The 21,534-nt window shown below is 43.4% G+C and overlaps 1 protein-coding gene across 16 annotated transcripts in view; it reads right to left on the reverse strand.

Annotated features, from left to right (window-relative positions):
* The window catches only part of BCAS1 (brain enriched myelin associated protein 1), a 129,928-nt gene that overhangs the window by 25,437 nt on the left and 82,957 nt on the right, over nt 1-21,534 (reverse strand). For all 16 annotated transcript variants that reach the window (XM_072944450.1, XM_072944446.1, XM_072944452.1 and 13 more), the window contains 3 exons: nt 17,092-17,238; nt 15,877-15,921; nt 6,800-6,976 (listed from right to left, as the gene is read on the reverse strand). In XM_072944450.1, the coding sequence (XP_072800551.1) occupies nt 6,800-6,976; nt 15,877-15,921; nt 17,092-17,238 (369 nt within the window). The remainder of the gene's footprint in view (nt 1-6,799; nt 6,977-15,876; nt 15,922-17,091; nt 17,239-21,534) is intronic.

The raw sequence follows: 21,534 nt of genomic DNA on the forward strand, positions 1-21,534 counted from the left end.
TTACCCAAATTCTCTCAAAAGCCAAGGTCACAATCATGATACCAGTTAGCCAAGCTCCAACTTGGGAGGTCACTTTGTGTATTTCCTGCAGTTGTTCTGAAACTTTTCGGGGTGGGTGGCGTTTACAGGCCACTTTGAGACTCCCCTGACAGAGCTGGACTGTCTTCCCAGAAAAGTAAACGTAAGATATTTTGCAAATAATTCCAGGGTGTTCATAGACCCTTGCATTTCTTCTCTTGGATTCCAGGATAAGGACTCATCTCCATCAGCTTTGCTCCACATCCTGCCTTGATTTTTACCTTTAAAACTTGCAGTGAGGTGGGGAGGAGGGAACTCACAGTTACAAATGTATCTTCTCCATTTGGCACTCTTGTTTCCTTCAGTGTCTGGCACGTGGAAGAGACAATCTGCTGAGAATCCAAGTCCAGAGCACCCTGGACTGGGCGGTCAGGTTCAAAGTCACTGTTTTAGCTGTGCAATCTTGGGCAAGTCAATTGTACCTCTCTGTGCCTCAGTTCACTGACTCAAAAGTGGGCTATTCGACTGTCTACCAAACATAGGGTTGTTCTACAGAATAAAGACAATAAAGCATGTGATGGGAAAGTCATGGCTGAAGCGGAGCTGAGACGCACCTCCGTCTGGTGGCTGGGGTCGGGCCACAGAGCTCCTCCTGGTATGTACAGGAAGACCTCCATTTCCAGGGGAGTTAGAGACTCTGGAAGGTGTGTGTATGCTGGGGAGAAACAACTTGAACCATGTTTGTAAAGAGGGTTTAGTTGTATGTAGTCTTTTCTAGAAGTCAAGGTATATGGATGGAGCAGAAATAAAGATTTTAAGAAATGGACAACAGAAAGAATTCACTGATGGAAGGAGGACTCCAGGTGGACCGGATACCTGCAGGGTCAGTTCTGGGTAGGATGCTGTGAGAGCAACTCAGGCCCGATCAGCTCCCCTGGAGTTGGCAGACAGGGGCCATGTGGATGCTGAGAGGGGGTCTGGTTAAGTGGTGTCCCTCTGTGCCCCACGCAGCTGCCCCCGGAGCTGGGCATAACACAGGCTGCCTTCTCCTCCCTGCTTTGTAAGTGGCAGGTGGGCTCTGGCGGGCTTGTGAGGACATCAGTGATGTGTCAGGCCAGGTGGCAGGGATCTTCTCCTTGGTGGCTCTGGTGGCAGTGGTGTGGTCTGGCAGTGATCACCCACAGGGACACGTGGGGGCCTGGACTAATTTGTGACCACTTTTCTTAGCTTCCTAGAACTTTGAGTGGGATGAACATTGGTGTGGATTTTTGTTCATCAGTCTATGAAAACCGCTGATGTTAGTTTTGTACATGTAAAGCACTCAGCACAGGGGGGCCCGCACAGAGCACGTGTTCAATTAACGGTAGCAGTTTCTGTGAATGCCGGGGAGCAGCGCCTCAAGTTACGCCTATGAGGCCTGTTTATGACTTTTCTTGACTCGTTCCACGTTGCTCTCGTAATTTCCTTACATCTGGCCCAGACAGAGTTTGCCCCTGGATCCGTTAAGAGCAGCCTTTTTAACACTGCTCTTCGGTTATGTTCGGTTCCGGAAGCGGAATGGGCACAGGAGGACGCGGATCTCAGTTCCATCCTGATGAGCCGCTCCCTAGAGGACAGCGGCACACTGACCTCTGTAAAACAATAATTCTGGGGCATCCTAGCTTCAGTCCATTGTGCCAGCGTTTTGAGATCTTGATCGTTTATATTGGGGATCACGTTAATGAGCGAACCCAGCTTGCAACCTTGATAAGGCTGCCTCACAGGTCACTGACCAAACAGACTCTGAATGAGCAGGCCCGAGGCCAGATTCCAGAGAGCTGCGCAAAGACGGCTCCTTGCACGTGGCTTTGACCCTTTACTATTCTTTGTTGGCCTGCATCTCCCCATCCCGTGAATGTGCACTCGATGCACTTCCGCAGAACTGAAAAAAAGCAGCAGGACTAACAAAGGTGATAATGGAAACCACCCGGACTCCAGGGCTGTATGCTAAGCAGTGGGTTAGTTTTTAACAATAGTGCTCCATGTCTTCAGAACGGAAGTAGATCTCCCCTCATTTCTAGGCCTCTGCTCCAACATCTATTAACTTCTTTTTTTTTTTTTAATGGAGGTACCAGGGATGGAAGCCAGGACTTGTGCATGCTAAGCATGCGCTCTAGCACTGAGCTAGACCCACTCCCGCTAAACATTTGCTCTTACTCTAAAACCACAGATTTCGAAGACTGAAGTGTGTCTCTATTCTCCCTCCAATCTGACTGCGTCCTGCATCACACAGCACAGCATCCTGCGTCTCACATTCAATGTGTATTTGTAACCGGCGTGGCTTCCATAGTCAACACACAATGACAGACGAAGTGGCCTCGGACAATTGCTTCCTTTTCTCCTCATCCTTTCCGCACAGCAGAACGCCTACGAGCTGAGGAACCAGCCATCCCAGATTCCAACTCCTCACTGCCCCCGCCGAGGGGTACGTGGTGATGGCTAACCTCTGGAGAGGAGAGAGGGCTGCCTCTGCCATGTCGGGAATGGGGTCCTGAAGGGAATTTCAGAGACAGGAAGGAAAATCGGACGGTGCTGCTGACGGAGCAGCTCACTTCAAAGTGAATGAGAGAGAATGATTCTCAAGTGCAAGGTCGACGCCTGCCGACCCAAAGGCATTTCTGAGGTTCTCAGGCCCTGCAGTCAGAGGAACGTGACACGGTGCAGCGGCCGGTCAGGAGAAACACAGAGCGTGTTTCAAATTCATTCAAATCTCAAACCCGGAAACACTTCGATCTGTCTCGGTGAACTGGACGTCTGGCTGTTATCTGGTGAGTCTAAAAACTGTCCGGTCTCATTAAGAACAACAGCAACACAGATCCAGTTTGAAGCCTAAAGGATCTTGTTTGGACACTTACATGCTGAGAATAAAGCTGTGCAGTTATCATATAAACTTCACTGCCAGGAGCGCCTCTCCAGTCAATTCTTAAAGGAATGCTGCTTTAAAATGCTGTCACCTGGGAGCACTTAAGCCAGCAGGCACCCTGCTGCTAGCAGGTCTCTGGAAGCACCATTTTGATCATGTGACCGCTGTTCCGCGTTCACAGATTTCACGGTGGACCTAAGACCTTTTCTATCAAGCCCAGATATTTCAGCCCATCCTTCAGGTGCCTCCATAATCGTCCAGCCATTACGCCAGACTTTCTTAACCGAGATCCCTGTGGACTCAGGGATCAAACACAGGATTCGGGTTTTGAAACAAATAACCCAGATGAGTCAGAGGAATTTTTCATTTATTTTCCTACTCAGTTCTCCCTGGCTTCAGGGCTCGCATTATTTTTCTGCTTCATCATTTGTCTCCCCCGAAGGAAAGCAGGAAAAGCACCATTTTAAAGATGCTCCAAATGGATCATTTACTAATTGTGTGCACGCACACACATGTACACGTGCACATGTGCATGGATTCGTATGTATCTTGTTCCTCCAAATGGATTTCAGTCTTTTGATGCAGCAAATAAGTCTTATACTTGTTTTGTACCGTGGGTGCTGTTGGCACCAGAAGCCACACATGGATATTTAGATCATAACCAGCCATGTCATACTTGAAGAAATGATGGTAAAATCATTCATTGAGCACTTACTATGTCTCAGACGCTTTCTATGTAAATTATTGGATTCTCATAACAACACTGTGAGATAAACATGGTCCCTACTTTACAGATAAGAAGATAAAGGCTCTGAGTGGTCAAATAATGTGTCAGAAGTTACAGAGCCCCATCTTTCTGATTCTGGCTATTTATGCAAACTTGCCATACACAACAGTTTTTTTCAGATCATCTATTCTAATCGTTTCATTCAACAAATGAGGAGAAAGAAACCCACAGTAAGTTACTGTTGTAAGGTCACACGGCAAACGGTATCTCAATTAACCCAGAAAAATAAACGGCATAGTTTGCCCAAGTAACTGGATTTAAACTCTTTTTTGTCACGCACAACAGAATTCGAAATTAATTTTCTCAAAAGTTCTTTGTTATTTTTTGTTTACAATAAAACCACTTCAGCCATCAAGACAAAGTCAAAATACCGTATAATTCCATATTGACAGCCTGTTACAGGAAACGTTAATTTCTGATGTTCATCATTGCAGACTTACAAACGTCAAAATTTGCTTGTTGAAAAGCTTCTCAATTAAAAGAGAAGAAAGAGAGCTTAGGGTCAGTTAGTGGAAATGTCAGAATTTTCAAGGGTTTCTCTTTGTTTCTCAGAATTTTTATAAGGATGGTGTTACAAGCAAAGCTTATTCTAATTTAAAGAAAAGAACACAAAGACTGTCATTTTGTCTCCTACTGGGAGTAAGTGCCTCCAGGAGAATGTATGTTACAAGAAGGCAGCAGTCCTTTTGCTGACGTTTCCTCAAAGCCTAGTGCTTGGGGGACACACGCACCCCTTCGTACGAAGAAAGCGACTTACAGTATTGCTAAATGAGTGACTCTCCCCTATGTCACTTCTTTACAGAGCTTTTTTTCCTGATTGGATGAAAGAAGGAAACAAGCTTTATAGGTGATGTGGTTTTTAGTTTCTCTTAACTTCATTATTTTTATAATCATCGAAAGAAATAAAGGCAGAAAATGGTGAAAAAAACAAAACAAAACAAAACAAAACTGAGAGACCGGAATAAACGAACTTCGGTCATCAGGGAGAGGAATGCATGTGGTCCTGACTTTCCTTTTCAATGGGAATAGCTGGAATTTCAAAGAAACCAACATCTCCTTTATCGACCGTGAGATAAGATAAAATATTTGAGGTTTAGAAGCTTAAAAGCTTCCCCCAAGTGGATGGCACAGAAAGATGAAGTGGACGGGTTAATGCCTCAACCCTCCTGGGCGCACAGCAAATAAACGACGTTGGAGGAGAGATTGCCCACGGGCTGCTGTTGTGGGAGCCCCAGTGTCCGGGGCTTCCCGGCATGACTTAATTTAACCCTCACTTCATTTCCATGACATAGGTACGATTATTATTTGCATCTCACAGATGAGGAAACTGAGGCTCATCCAGGTGGACTGGGACTCAACGTGGGACCTGTCTGACTCCAGACTCTTTCCCCTTATATCAGTGTTCCTCAAACTTCCGTTGTTTGTGGACCTCCTGTATCATTTTTGGTGCACTGTACGCACTACTGGCATCCATTACTGTGTTGACGCTGAGGCCAAGCTGCTCCCAGGAAATGACTGAGCACAGAGGGTGCTAGACGGTTCTTTGTGCCCCATGCAGGACCCTCGCAGTGGGCAAGCCGTGCTCTGCGATTCCCCACCGGCTCAGCATCGCCCTCAGTCTGAGGTTTTTCAGACCCTCTCTTCTTTCCTTCTCTCCCTTCACAGGTGTCAGGCCCTCAGTGTGGTCTGCAGCCTCCCTGCTCCTGCCCCCCCCTTTACCCTCCACAGTCGGCTTCCTCCAATAAATCTCCTGCACATCACTTTTGTCTTAGCATCTGCCTTCTGAGAACACCAACTGACCATTATTTACTTACTGTCAGTACCATTAATTACATAACACTTTCCTTTTAACTGAATTACTTTTTAAACTAAAGACATGCGGTCTCTCTCACCTTGAGCAAAATACATATATTAAATCTTGAGTTTATTGTGCCAGTTCTATCTTTCCCAATACACTTACATCTGTATATGATTATTTAAGTAAAAATATTTGAATGTGAGTCACTTAAGTCATCTCCTTTGTCACCAATACATGCGTGTAACTTACTTAGAAACTGTTCCCTTCATTACATTGCCAGTAAAATATTTTTTTTTAAAAAAACAAAAGGGTGGGGAAGGAGGATTAGAACAGAATGCCAAATGACATCATCCAAAGTTTTCATAAAGTTTTGGAGTTTGTGTTCTGGGCAGGACCTAGAAGGAAGATTTCTGGACAATACAAAACAAACAGGAAAAAGTTTTAGCAATCCAGCTGGATTCTGGACATGAGAATAAACTAATACCACGGTGGCATGGATTTATCACCTTCCTCGCATTGTGTGCCAAGTGGCACGGATGCTTTGTTGAAATGGCTAAATTAGATTTTTTCCTTTCTATGGATTACACCCCTGCCACCCCCAACTCCATCCTTGACTTCTCGCTCATCTTTTGGCCACATTTAAAACGGCTCTGAACGTGTGTGGCAGCTGGAGTTTGTTCAGCAAGGATGATCAAGGAATTAGCTCTCAGAATTACTCAGCCCCGCACACCCCATTTCCTTGCTTGGCAACTTAATTCTACAGGAGGAAAAAAAATCAGGCAGTGGTTTGAACTTTCCTATCACAGAGCACACTGTGTGCTTGCCCTGATGGTGACCTGGCTGACACCTTGGTTTTCCAAAAGGAGAGTGAGACCTAGTGATTATCTCTGGTCAGGGGAGGAGAGAGAGAGAGAACCCAGAGTTGTTTCATCTCGCCAGGAGGAGAGAGCTCAGAAAAAACCAGGAGGAAACCAGAGTAATCCACCATTTTAGAAAGAAAACGAAATCACAAAATACCACGACCCCTCTGTCACGAACCAGAGTAATTCCAAGAACGAAACATTTACTTGTTCCATTTCCTTTTCTTTCCCACGAAACACACGTTTATCACAAGACAGGCATTTCATTTTTTTCCCAGGAGTAAGTTAAAAGTCTTCAACTCAGCGGCAAGCTGAGTCATTCTGGAGGAGAAGAAGCTCCACGCGCTGCTGAGTACACTGGTTGGTCCAACAGAAACCATTTCTCAAGTCATCCTAACCCCAAGGACTCTCCAGATCTTGAAGACAGGACTTACCTTTTTCCAGAACAGTTTTCCCAGAGGCAGAGAGGTGGGCCCGCCCTTCTCCTTGGCTCCTTCCTTTGCTGCTTCAGTGGACGTAGAATTCTTGGCTGCCCCTTGGGGCTCCTGGGGCGTAACATGGCCTTTGTCTGGCTTGATGTCGGCTGGAGTGGTGGGTGACTTTTCGGCACCCTAGAGGAGTTTAAAATTTTTTTCAATGATCTCAGGTTGTCAAAAGCAAAAGGTCTCTTTTTTATACACATGGGCTGGGGTCATGCCTGTTAACTGTCTTCCTCACAATTGTCTGTCTTTTCCAAATATTCTACATGGATGTGGATTTGTGTTAAAATCTTGGAAAAAGTCAAGTTATTTTCCTTTGACAAGAAACACATAATTAGAACCATGACGTATTATGTTTATGGAAGTAACACGTTAGGAATCAAGGTGATTGTAAGAGGCACTTGCTGTTAGAAGGTTAGTTGGTGATGAGCCCATCGGTTGGCAAATGGTTTTGATCATGTTCACGGCAGAAAAAACATTCTGAGCACACACTTCCCATACTTGCATATTTATTCATATGATAAAGATGCATTGTTTTACTCATCCAAATTTGAAATTAAAGACAGGTGACAATAAATATACTTTAAAAGAGAGGTGTCTAAGATTTCCTCCCAAGCTCCACTTCAGAGATCCCTGACCCAATCTGCAGCGTCTGTGTAAGGAACTCACTGAAGAGGTCTGAGTTTGAAGAGCACCCGCATGCCCCGTTTCTGCACTTTTAGATGCAACGCCCACATCTAAAGTAGATGCGACTGAGTGGATTGTAATGGACAGAAAACTACAAATGCTCTTCATTCTGTCCTTTCTCTCTCTTTCTCTCTCCCACCTTCTCTCTCCTGGCCCCAATCTTCCCTTCCCCTCTGGGCGGCCATGCTGGGACATGGGACCTTCTCAGGGGTTGGGCTGTCTCTCCCCATGCTCTGCCAGCTCCCAAGTCATGGGACAAAGGAAGAGTTCAGAGAATTGCAGCCTCTATTTATCTCGACAGGAGGGAACACTGCATTAAAAATTTTAACACTGGGCTCATCTGACCTCACCCCTCATCTTCAGCATCTTCGTTTGAATGATTCTTGCTCCAGGGACTTGGGACAAAAACCCTTCAATTCCCGGGGGTGTCAGATCTTTGACTACATTTTCTGATTAAAAGGGAAAAAAAGATCTGGCAGCACAAACAGGGTGTGGAAAAACAGTACTTTTGACCTTGGAAAGAGTCTGAGCGACCACCTAGTCCAGTGCCACGTTTTCACAGATGGGGAGACGGAGGCCCACGACCTGACCTGCCCGACACGGATATGGGGCACAGCCTGGCCTCGGATCTGACCTCTGGCTCCTCCCTGGCGCTCTTTCCACACAGCACAACGCCTCTCCAAAGGGTGTCCACAAATGACGTGAATTTTGCTGTCTGATGCAAGACGCAGTATCTTCCACGCTGACTTTTTTGATACCAAGAGGGAGTCATTAATTGAGCAGATTCTATGTTCGAATCTGGAGACAAAGGGCCGATGCCTAGAAATTACTTTTGTGACAGGTGATCCTGGAATACTCCCAGTTACATTTAAAAATGGATAAAATCCCATAATGCTGGGGTTTAAAATAAACTCTACCTTGCAGCAACAGTGAAATCAAAATGGCTGAGCTCATACGGTCCTGCATTTATGCATGTCCCAAATGCTCTCGGACACCTGGTGCTGTCTAAGCTCTGAACGGCAATTACACGAGCGAGGGCTGGTGGCAAGGAAGCGCCCTCCACCAACTAGCTTGCTCACTTTTTCAGAAAATATGAGGAACGTATTATTATTTATTTACATACTCATAAAAAATGCATGGAGTGTCTTCTAAGACCTGGGATGTGTACTATAGGTGCTGGGGTTACGTGTCCTCATGGAGAGCAAGACGCTAAACAAATAATTCCACAAATGAATGTAAGATTTCAACTATGATAAGTGCCATGGCGGGGAGGGGAGGGGAGGATCCAGTGCTTTAAAAAACAAACAAACAAAAAAGGCTGAACCAGAGAATCAGATCCGTCATGACAATTAGGGAAGGCTTGACCGAGAAAGGGGGTGCCTGTGCCAATGATCTAAAGGGCGAGCAGAGATGAAATGGAGACGGAACGAAGCACACCCCATGCACAGGGAACAGGATGCTCTCAGAGCCCTCGGCGAGCATCAGAGGGACGTGACGGAAGTAGAAACGGCAGGAGTAGCCCGACCTGGTCCCCAGCGTCAGCTCCCCTGCTGCTTTCTGGGAGAATCCCCGGGTGCGAGACCAACGACCTGGGGGTGGGGCTGAGCTCACTTCCACCTCTCAGAAAGGGTCCTTGTTGGCTTCAGTAAATCATGGATCCGGCTAACGTCACTGCAGTAGGCGCTCCATCGCTTCCTGACCCCACGCTGCTCTGATTTAAATTCTGTTGCTTTGCTTTCTGTACTTTAGATGCTGTGTTATCTGTCCGGCTCATGGCTGCCGCTTCCTAGGTGCTCAGTTTACTCAGCCAGAGCCACAGGGAGTTACAAAAAAACGAAGGCTGGTTCTGGAGTTCTAGAACCCTTCCAGAACAGGTCCAGTTTACTCACTTCCTCTCTCTCTCAGCCCCCTGAAGCTGGGACCATGGTCCCAGGGGACTAGGCACAGAGATTTCCAACTTTTAACTGTGACTGAATAATAACAATAAAAGAGACCCGTGCCAGGCAATGTTCTAGGCAACTGAACGTTCTAACAACAGTCCTATGAGGAAGGAACTAATTGTTACGTCCATTCTATAGTTAGGAACATCTTGATCCCAGGCGGTTAAATAACTTGCTTGTGATCACAGTCATAAGGGGCAGAGCTGACTTCTGAAGCCAGGCAGTCCAGTGCCCAAGCTGAACCCTCAACAGCTACTCCCTCTCTACTGCCTCTAACACACCAAGGTACCCTACTCCATGGGCTGTTCTCCCCATCGGGGATGGACCGTCTACACCACGCATGCTCAGCCAGGGCAATATTAGCTCCAAGTGGGGGGAGAGTTGGAGGTGATGTTGCCCTGCCCTTGGGTGATGTGTTTTGGAAAAGTTTTAGATATTAATATACTCTCTGACCCTACTAAGGGCCACAGCACATAAACAGATAAACAGTATATGTGTTGTACTAAAATTCCATGGGGGGAAGGGCAATTAAGGAGAAAGTATTTAAAAAAGCTTCCCAGTGGAGAGATGAGAATGAGAAAAAGGCTGAGAAACACATCTATACTGCTCAGTTTCACCAGGAAATGGCCAATTTTCTGCCCTGGGAAGATACCCTGAGATCCTTGAAAAACATCACAAGGGCATGCCTCTATCAGGCATATAATAATATCACTCTAATATATCCGTGTAATTGTTTGTTGACTATGCTTCTCCCTGGCCAGGCTGTGGGCTCTGTGAAGGTTCAGGGCTGTGACGCCTTGATCACCGTTACTTCCCCACCTCCCATCGGATTCAGTGTCTGGCATTCGGTAAATAACAAATTAACTGCATGCGAGGGACCACAGAGAGGTGCCCACACAGCATCCTGCCACGCCGTGTTCCCGCCTGCCACCCGCTCGTTACTGGTGGAGTCATAGACCACTGTGAGTCATCTCTCTCCCCGCCCACTCATCTCCTCACTTTCCAAAGAAGTGCTCCAAATGGCATTCTGCCAGCATCAGCTGAATTACTCCTCTTTGCCTGCGTTCGGGAGGAGACTACAGAAATTCTCTCCGTGTTTTTTGGAAACAATCCCCTGAGTAGGGTGGCCAGACCGAGCAAATAACAGGGAGAAAATACGATGTCCTGTTAAATCTGAATTTCAGATCGAAAAAGAATCATTTTTTTTTTGCATAAGTAGGTCTCATATATTGCCTGGGACATACTTATAGTCACACTAAAAAAATTTGCTGTTTATCGGAAATTTGAATTTAAGTGGGTACCTCTATTTTATCAGGCAACCCTACCCATGAGATTCTAATGTATTAGATTAGGGGATTGCATATCAGATAACCCTTATCTTCTTCCACAATAAGTTCTCATCTTGTGTTTATGTCTGGGTGTGGGAGAGGGAGGTGTTAGTAAGATACAAATGTTATACCAAGAACCAAAAAAACAATGAAGGTGCGGCAGAAGCTTATGAATCACATGAGGCAGCTGCTAAGAGTTTAGCTGCCTCACAAGAGAGGGCAGGCACTGAGCAAGCCTGAGTGGGGAGAGGCACATTTCCGGGCATGGCAGACATTCTAAAACAACGTCCTGCCTTGTGTGCACGTGGTCAGGTCCACTGTTTGGAGGACGGGTGAAAAAGTGTTATTCTGAGGCATCGCATGTGATTAAGCCAAGAACCAAAAAAAAGATTCAAATTCAGCAAAGAAATGCTGCTGATTGCCTTATGATTTCTAACAATAAACATTTCATTGATTAATTCCAGGTTCCTCCACTCTTTTAAACTAAGAAAATTCTTTTTATAGAGAGGAATGTTGACAGAAAGAAATGAACCTTGGAGTTAGCCAGAATTGATAACCATTGTGGTTGGTTTTTTGGGGGTTTTGGTTTTTTTGGGGTTTTTTTTTTTTTTTTTGAGCAAAACTAGAAGATAATGCTTGGACGTCGTCTCTTCTGTCCCAGGTTACACTGAAATCAAGGTGGATGTCTCACACCTCCCATAACAAGGTTCATTGATAGAATCTGTCTGGTCAGTTTTAATGGCCCTATTCTCCTATCTTTTTTGGGTGACAGAACAATCAGTCCAGGAAAAGAAAAGCACGGTCCCAGGCATGAAGGTAAAAGCCAATGAGATCTACCAAACTGATGTATAAATGAGAATTAAGAACATCTGAGAGTTGTCCTCTTAACTTTGATGTCAGGGAAAAAAAAAAAAAAAAGACTGAAGATACCTCAAGGCAAAACCTCAGGTCTGTTTTACAGAAATCCCAGAAGGGGTCGCTACTTCTATGTCTTCTACGCCCAGTAGTTCCAGAACCTTCCCCTACGCCAAAATGCAACTCAGTGGGAGGATGTGAGGCCAAGGATTTGGAGAAGCCCCAGGGATGCTGAACTTGGGTGGTCCACTTGTGGGAGGGGCAGAGATTCTGGAAACGTGACACTTTGCAGTGCATGCAATGAATATCATCACGAGACACACATCTGCAAGGTGGGGGGAAGCTGCACACGTCTTGGGCATTCAAGGCCCCCTGCTCACAGAAGCCCCACGTGGAATTCAGCTAGGTTCCTTTGTACCAGATCTGTGACACTGTGTCATTAGCAGTTACCAAACTGTCTCCCACGTACAGTGGTGCCACTTTCTAATGTTGCCTCCCCCACTGCAACGTCTCCCATCCACCTCCTCCTCTCTTTACAGAACAGAATAACTCTGTATGGAAACTGAAGGGTGGCTTCATAACACAGTTTGTTTATCAAATGCAGATTCAGCCACGAGAGCTTTCTATGGAGCGTTTATTTGCATACACAATCCGGGGACTATCACAGCCAGCTGGGGAAGTTCTTTTTAATAAGTTCATTCAACTTAGCGGAGAATAGTGGATATTTCAGGCACATTCAGAAGCATGCTAGCCCATTTCTGGGATCCCTTTAATGGATGGTTTTAGACAAACACTGGCATTTTCTTAGACATTAGAATAGTGAAATCTCCCAAACTGACTTCTCTGCTGCCTTTACTTTCCAAGAACATGGGAGACCTTGCTCTGCCTTCACTCATTGTTTGATTCTGTCTGGGCTTCCGTCTGGGTTCAGCATAAGTTTAGTTAACACAGGGAAGAGGCGGAACAGACCACAGAAAGGCAAAATTGTTATGCTGCAGTTAGCAGAGTATTTCCCAAAGTGTAGAAGGCATACCATTGGTGGTATCAGAGATGGCTTCAGGCTGTGCTGAGATAGCATATTAAATAATATTAAAATCAGGAAAATACTTTTCCCTTTTCAATTCTCATCATTCTAGGGCCATTCGGCGGAGAATCTGAGTCGGGGACTGGTGTATCTGTAACGCGTCTCTACCTCTGGCTAATTGCCCTTTAATAAGGCTGGAAAGGGCAATGGACTCAGAGCTTAAAACGAACGAGGTAGCTAGAATATAATCTCTTTTTAAAATTATCCTTATAATGGGAGCTTCCTCTTATGAAAAATGTTTCTGGTTTTCCAAGGGTGATGTAACATGAAGTTTCTTTTAAAGACACCTTCAAATAGAAAGTGAGTCGACTTCCATATAAAAGTACCAGTCAGTAACAGTACACCTGTCAGAAATGATGCAGGTGGTATGCAAGCTTTCGACATTTGGGAGACACTGGGTTAGAAGGATAACCCCAGAACCCTGGTCCACACGGGGAAAGTAGTCTGAGATGTTTATAACTGAGAACTGAAAGAAAAATCACTGAAACTTGATTCACATCATATTTAATTCCCCTCTAATGACGCCCACCACCCAAGGCTCCGTCTTCACTGAAGAGGAGCTGGGTGGAGGCAGGAAGGCACATGTGTCCTGTGGTGGAGACCAGGGTTCTTTTCTTCCCCCTCCTAGTTTGACAAGATACAGACCTTATGCCTAAAGAATTTCCTAAAGGCGAGTCCTAGCTGGGGGCTATGCAGGTGCTTTTTCTTGGCGCCTTTAGCCTGGCTCTCCGCCGTCTTCTGCCCAGCTTGTCCGTCACAGACACTTTCTGCTTTGGATGCCTTTCGGGCAACAGCAGTCACAGCTTAGAACTTTTGTTTTTAAACAAAATCCATTTTTCGGTTGTTTTTAAGTGCAGTAATCCATTTCGACAGTTAGCTGCAGGTATGTCACCCCCGTCTCCCCATCACGAGACATCATGGGGATGTGCATCTTTTTCGAACTTTCAAAGATGATTTATTACAGAGCATATTCACCATCTATTTCAGGTACACATTGACTTTCGACACAGCAACCTATTTAAATGACCCAGATTAATGCCACTCCATGTGCTAAAGACAATGAAAGATATTTAAGCTTTGTCTAGAGGACTTAAAGCCAGGTGAAAATTTTAAAAATAAAAATGATAATGCAGTCCCTACCTGATAGTTTTTAAAATCTAGATGCCACTGTCACATGAAAAAGAAAAAAAAATACTTGAAGACAAGCAATTTATTTTTGCATCCTGGAGTCAAGGCCAGCACTGCGACTGAGTGACTTCCACTCTCAAATTGATCTCTTTTTCAGTATTAGAAACTTCAAGGAAGCAGTATCACCCACAAAAATTTCAGCCGACTTCTGGATGGGCAGCTGTCCCGGGCAAAAGATGTTCTTAGTGTGAGCCATTCCATTGAGCCAAAGTGGGGGGAGATTGGAATAGAAATAGCCCAGTTACAACCATTGAGAATTGCTGACTCAAGTCACAAGTGTGCTAAAAAGTGCCCAGGGCCAAATGAAAAGATGGACAAAGCATGAATCCAAGTACTTCAGTAGAAAAGATGTTAAAAGGGCAAGGCACGGGAACCAGGTTGGTAGAAAGAGGTCTGTTTGTGGGTGTCACGGACAACCTACATCCACAAAACCATCTTTCGAGATCCAGTTCCACCAGCGTTGGGCCCACAGCACTCTGGGCGGGGCCACGAGATTGCAGCACTAGGTGCGTTCAGCTGGGACCACGTTCTGGGTGGGCGAAGAGTCTTGGTGCATGAACAGCTGGAGAGAGTGAGGGCATCGGGCCACGTGGGAAGCCACACAACACGCCCACATGCCCCGCTGTTTAGAGCCTACTGTGCTGACTATGGGACTTCAAACAATGCAAGACACAGACCGGAAAGAGAAACACTGGGACCCGACCACTCATTGAACTTGACCCTGGCTGCCTGGTAGCAAATAAATGATTTTATAGGAAAACGCATGTGTAAGCCTCAGATATAGACTTTTTTCCATGGAGGGAGAAAATTCTAGAGGAAGCAATCAACACAATACACATGTAATCACGGTGGTCGATCTGTCCTGCAGTGACTGTGGAAACAGGGATCCCCTACATCTGAGCAGAGCTCCCTGGTTTACCAGGCACTGTCAAGACCTTCATTCAGTCTTGGGGAGATAGAATTTTTATCACCTCACTTTTACAGACATGGGAAGGTGGGTCCAGACAGGTTAGGATCACACAGCTATCAAGTAGTGGGACTGAAGCTCTAACACAGAATTTGTCTTCTCTGACAAAGTCTAGGATCCTTCTCACAACTCAGCCTCTTCAAATCTGGGTAGCAGATGCCCCGGGCTGGCCAAGCCATTTGTTTGATCTCAGTGTCTTTCAAAGCCCTTTCTGTTATCAAGAGACGGACACAAGACACTTATCTGTCACCAAGTTAAACTTTCCTCATGATTCCCGTGAAACTTAAGCCACGTGTTCTACTAGAGATGATCAGCTCTGTCAAGCATAAAGGAAAAACATCTCCAGAAAGTAGCCATTCCAAACAAAATTTATTTTGAGGGGAACTGGCTGAGTTTCTTGGATGACAGTGAAAAAGTGCCTGCTCTCGAGGGCATCCTAACTCCTCTACACGTTCCTACATTTGGCAAGTGTCGACTGGTGACTGTTTCGTTTCACCAAACAACTGCCACTGCAGTGAGATTACTTTTTTTTTCAAATTACATGAAAAACAAAGTAAGACTCATTTTTTTAAAAACCAAAAATAGAGCAGCTTACGTCTACTTTAAACTGAGTCTCACCACTTTCTCATTTCCAGAGGCTAATTTTCACTCTATTCCCTGGGTCTCTCCCCACACAACTAAAAAAGACTAAAATGATATACAATGATTAGTATTCTGTTCTTGCTCTATATAAGAAATTGGCTTTTGTGACATTCTTTAGCCAGAATTGGTACGTTTCCAGCTTCCCATCAAAATTTTCATTGAAACACAACTAACGTAAATGGAACGTTTTAAAGACAGTCTAACAGCACTACGAAATCGCTAAATATGTAAACGTGTGTACATATATACACATGCATAAGATTCAAAGAACAAAGAAGCACACATTAGCCCAAATCCAACTCTATACAGAAACCCAAACAAACACGCTACAAGCGACTCACCGTGTCTTCCGGATCTTTCTTTGTTTCAGCTTTGCTGGGTGAAACCTTAAAAGTTTGAAAAAAAACAAACGTTAAAAGCCATAGCTCTTTAGGGTGACTTTATTTCATAAATACATAATTTTTTAGGGTAGTCCAGTCCACACTACAGGTGAGGAATGTAATCACGAGTACTTTTCGTTTAGCAGAAACTCTCAGACTACTGTGTCCTAAGTATACGTAAGTTAACAAAATTAATATTTTATAACGAAATGCATCTGATCTTACACATCCACCAAGAGCTTGGCCCCACTCAAAACCGTCTCCTGGAGGGCCACAGACTTTCTTTTTTCCTTTTTAGAAAACTTACCCCTTTTTTCCCATCTTCTTCTTCTTTTTGGTTATTTTTAAAATTTTTGTTTCATTTTTTGGTGTGGGAGCTATTTAGGTTTATTTATTCATTTTTTTCATGGAGGTGCTGGGGATTGAACCCAGGCCCTCATGCATGCTAAGCGCGCACTCCACCACTGAGCTAGACCCTGCCAGCTATACAGTCTTCCCAACAACTCTACCACTAAAGCAAACAAATGCACAGCCCTTTGGTGTTGGTGGCACATTCTGTTGATGTTTTCTGTCTTGCCTTTTGAAGTCAGTCTTGGTCTTTGGAAATAGCCCAAACACTTGGAGCTATCTGTTTAATTATGCATTCACTCATTCAGCCCTTTATTGAGTGTCTGGCATGTGCCAAGCCGTGGGCTCTGAAGACACACAGATGAGCAGGCAATGCAAGACACGGGTCCCCGCCTCCACCCAATTGAAAGGGAGCTGTAGGTGTAACAGGACAGGAAGAGACTTCTACACTTTGATTTGCCATTTGAGTGGCAAAACTGCTTGGATAGGTCCTCAACTCAGGGAATTATTTTCCAATTATTTGTAGGATCAACCACTGGAGGACATCCAGTGGCAGCAGCGCTCCATTACAACACAGCTCATGTCAGACAGTTAGGGCGCCCGCTGTTCATACCGCAGTTCCCAGCACCAAAGACTCCCTCACTGAAAGCCAACTCCCTTACGAAGCACATCTTGTCCCTATTCTCCAGTGTCCCAGCTGCATCACCGTGACACCCCATTTAGAACGAAGACATTCAAGTGTGCATCATTCTTAGAATTAACAAAACTTTCGAGCAATAGAATAGAATAGAATTTTAAGGAACAGAATAGAGAAAGGAAACTGCTTACCAGGGTTTTAAAGAAGCTCATGATGGAATTATTATTCTCTGTCTGGGGGTCTTCCTTTGCAGGCTCCAGTTCTTCAGGGTCCCCGGGGACAGAGCAACTCACAGTTGTGATTTCCTGTCCTTCCCTCCTCCTGCCGTCAGCTATGTCCTAGGAGGAAGACAGAGTTTTCACAGTCGCGACTTGTTGAATGTGTGGACTCTCAAAGTATTATTTTTGCTTCGCGCCCCTTTCTCCCTTACCGCCTAATTCCAGCCATACTTCTTCTGCCCACGGCCGTGTAGAACAATCAGGAGCTTATGAGCATCCCTCTTCCTTCCCCTCCCCCTCTTTCTAACATATTCAGCATTTGCTGTTAGTTGGAGGGACATTGTTTGGAGCCAGAGGCTCACAAACACAGCAGTGCGTGTTGCATTCCAGACAAAAACTCTTTTCTCCCAGCTCTGCAAAGAGGTTGTGTATGATGCCAATATTTTGTGGTCTTCTTGTCTAATCATTTGTGTATTATCCTCAGAGATGCTTCTATCTGATTTCCCACAATCCCCACAGTGATGAATTGTAACAACGAAAAAAAAAAGTACTGATGTTTCAAAATAATATTTCCGTTTTCAGGATGTGAGAGTTTACGAGTGCAAGGGGTGTGATTCAGGGACTGGTTTTCTCCTCTAGCTCACTCAGGAGGGTAGGATGCATTCTGAATGCTCTCCTTTTTTCATCTCCACTCCTGTGATCCTGGGCCAAGCCAGGTGCCCATCCTTTCTTCAGGCTTGGGCTCAAGTTTACTTCCTCCACTGAAGTCCTTCCGGGTCCCAGCAGCCACCTGTTCCCTTCTCTGAGTTTCTATACCACCACTCCCTGCATGCTCACGTGGCACATGGGTTACCTTAAAGCCAAGGACCAGGCCAGAACAGTCTCCATTAAAAATGGGGCTTTTGTGGAAAGGAGATAAAAATACATAAACACATCCTGGTGAATATTTTAAAAGGTGGTAATAACGCCAGTATTCTGCAGGGTTTCGCTCAGCCCTGGTACTCTCTCTAAATGGAGCAGTGCTTCTTGTGAAATGCCTCATAAAGGGGTGGAACTTCACAAACCAAAAGCAGAGAAAAGCCATGGTCTTAACAAGCTTTTAAGTAAGTTCTGACGATCTAATATACAGCACAGTGACTATAGTTAATAATACTGTACTATATGCTTGAAAGTTTCTAGGAGAGTAGACCTTAAATGTCTTCACCACAAGAAAGAAATAGAAATTATGTGAGGTGAAGGAGTTACTAACTAAACCTACTGTGGTAATCTTTGCAATATATACACGTATCAAATCATCAAGTTGTACAATTTAAACTTCCACAATATTATACTTCAATTATATATCAATAAATATAGAAAAAAACAATACCACTTATAATTGCACAAAAAATGAAATACAAAACAGGTATAGGACTTACAGGCAGAAAACTTTACAATACTGAAGAAAGAAATTATAAACGATATAAATAAAGAGAGACATACAATGTTCATGGACTGGAAGACTCCACACCACAAAGATGTCAATCCTCCTAAGTTGATATACAGGGTTAGTGCAATTCTTATCAAAATCCTAGCAAGATATTTAGTGATAGATGAGATTATTCTAAGATTTAAAGGTCAAAGGAATTAGAATATCTGAAACAATTTTGAAAAGAAAGAATAAAGTGGGAGGAACCAGCCTACCTGATTTCAAGCCTTGTTATACAGCTATAGTATGCAAGGCTGTGTGGTATTGGTGGGTGGAGGCACAGACGCATATTTGAATGGGACAGAATGGAGAACCCAGAAATAGACCCACACAAATGTGCCCAACTGATTTTTGACGAAGATGCGAAAGCAATTCAATAGAGGAAAAATCATCTTTGCAATAAACAGTGCTGGAATAATTTTACATCGGAAAAAAAAAACAGAACTTCAATCTAAGTCTTATGCCTTATACAAAAATTAACTCAAAATGATCAAGGACTTAAATACAAAATGTAAAGTATTAAATTTTAAGAAAAAAATAAAAGAAAATTTCTAGAATTGATGTCAAAGAGTTTTTAAACTTGACATCAAAAGCATAATCCATAAAAGGAAAAAATGATAAATTGGTCCCATCCAAACTGAAAGATTTTGCTTTGTGAAAGATCCTTTTAAAAAGGATGAAAAAAAGCTAGAAAGGGGGAGAAAGTATTTGCAAACCACTTATCTGACAAAGGACTAGAATCCAGAATATATAAAGAACTCTCAAAACTCAACAGTTAAAAAACAACTCAAGCAATCCAATCAGAGAATGGCAAAGATATGAAGAGACATCTCACTGAAGATACAGATGGCAAATAAGCATCTGAAAGATGTTTAGTTTCATTAGCCACCAGGGAAATGCAAAGTAAAACCACAATAAGATACCACCACACACCTATCAGAATGGATAAAGTAAAAAACAGTGACAATTTCAAATGCTGGCAAGGATGCAAAGAAACCAGATCACTCACACACTGCTGATGGGAATATAAAGTGCTACAGCCAATCTGGAAAAGTTAAGCAGTTTCCTAAAGAACTAAATATGCAAGTATAATTTAACCCAGCAACTGCAAACCTGGATTTTTTTTCCTATAGAAATGAAGACTTATATTCACAACCCAATATATTCATGTTCATAAAAACTTTATTTGTAATATCCCCAAACTGGAAACAGCCAAACGTTTTTCAATGGATGAATATTTAAACAAAATGTGGTACATCCATAGCATGGAATACTACTTAGCAATAAAAAAGGAATGAAAGGAAAAATATCTGTTGATAGACTCAATGACCTGGGTGGAACTCCAGGGGATTATGCTGAAGGAAAAAAGCCTGTCCAAAAAAAGCATATATTGTGTGACTCCATTCATATAACATTCTTGAAATGATCTACTTACAAAAATGGAGAAGAGATGTCAGAAGTTAAGAAAGGGGTGGAGGAGGGAGGAAAGTGGAGGTGCCTATCAAAGAGCAATGTGAGGTGGTGTCGCCATGATGGAAAGGTTCTCTTATGCATTATATCCATGTCCATATCCTGGTGGTGATGTTGTATTGTAGTTTTGCAAGATGTTACCGTTGAGGGATGCTGGATAAAGGAATTTCTTTGTATTACTTCTTACAACTGCATATGAACCTACAATAATTTCAAGATTTAAAAGTTTATAGAAAGTATTACAGGGTAGTGTTGAAAAAGGAAGAATGAAGAATAATTAAAAAGTCTCCACTCACAGCAGCACTGTATACAATAGCCAAGATGTGAAAGGAACCTAAATGTCCATCAACAGATGACTGGATAAAAAAAATTGTGGTATATTTATGCAATGGAATATTACTCAGCTATGACAAATAATAAAATAATGCCATTTGCAGCAACATGGATGGACCTAGAGATAGTCATTCTAAGTGAAGTAAGCCAGAAAGAGAAAGAAGTATCACTCATCTGTGGAATCTTAAAAACAAAAGACAAAAAAGACACTATGAACTCGTCTACAAAACAGAAACAGACTTGTAGACATAGTAAACAATCTTACGGTTACTGGGGAAAGGACGTGGGAAGGGATAAATTTGGGAGTTTGAGATTTACAAATGTTAGCCACTATATACAAAAATAGATCTTAAAAAAAGTTTCTTCTGTAGAGCACAGGGAACTATGCTCAATATCTTAATGAAAAAGAATATGAAAATGAAAAAAAAGATCCAAAGTAGAAAAAAAAAAGTCTTCACAATTTTGTAACAGGTAAATAAAGCAGCATGGGGTATGAACATATGAAGTTTACCTAGGACCATGTGACAGAATATTCTGCAGCCATGGATTCTTTGAGGGATGTATAACGAGAAGAAAAACGTCCCCGGTAAAGATAAAAATGACAAGACTCTAGACGTCAGGCCAAGGCTAAGCTCCTTAAAAAGATCTCATTTAATTCTTATAACGATCCCATGAATTGTGGACTATTTGTCATTCCATTTTCACTGATGAATAAATCGATGCATAAAAAAAATAAATAACTTGCCTTTGGTCAGAGAGTGAAACTGGGATTTGGCCCCAATAATTTCAGAGGCGAAACGCCTTTAAGCACCATGCTGCATGGCCTCGGCCATCTCCTTTCCTTTAGGCGTTTACTCAGATATCTTCCCATCAAGAGCTTTCCTAGTTTAATTTTCCTTGGCTCCTTTCCTCTTCCCTGCTACGTATTTCCCCCAACTTTTATCATCATCCACATATAACACATTTTAACCAAAGACATATGAGAATTTAGTGTAAGATAAAGATGACACCTCAAATCTACTGGAATGAAGGAGGACTTTTTAATACAGATGTAAGGACAACTGGGTGGCCATCTGAAAAAAATCAACTTGGTGTCAAAATCCCATACCAGGATAAAATCTAAATGGATAAAAGTACTAGAAGAA

This window comes from Vicugna pacos, chromosome 19 (assembly GCF_048564905.1).
Source record: "Vicugna pacos chromosome 19, VicPac4, whole genome shotgun sequence".
NCBI classification, from domain to species: Eukaryota; Metazoa; Chordata; class Mammalia; order Artiodactyla; family Camelidae; genus Vicugna; species Vicugna pacos.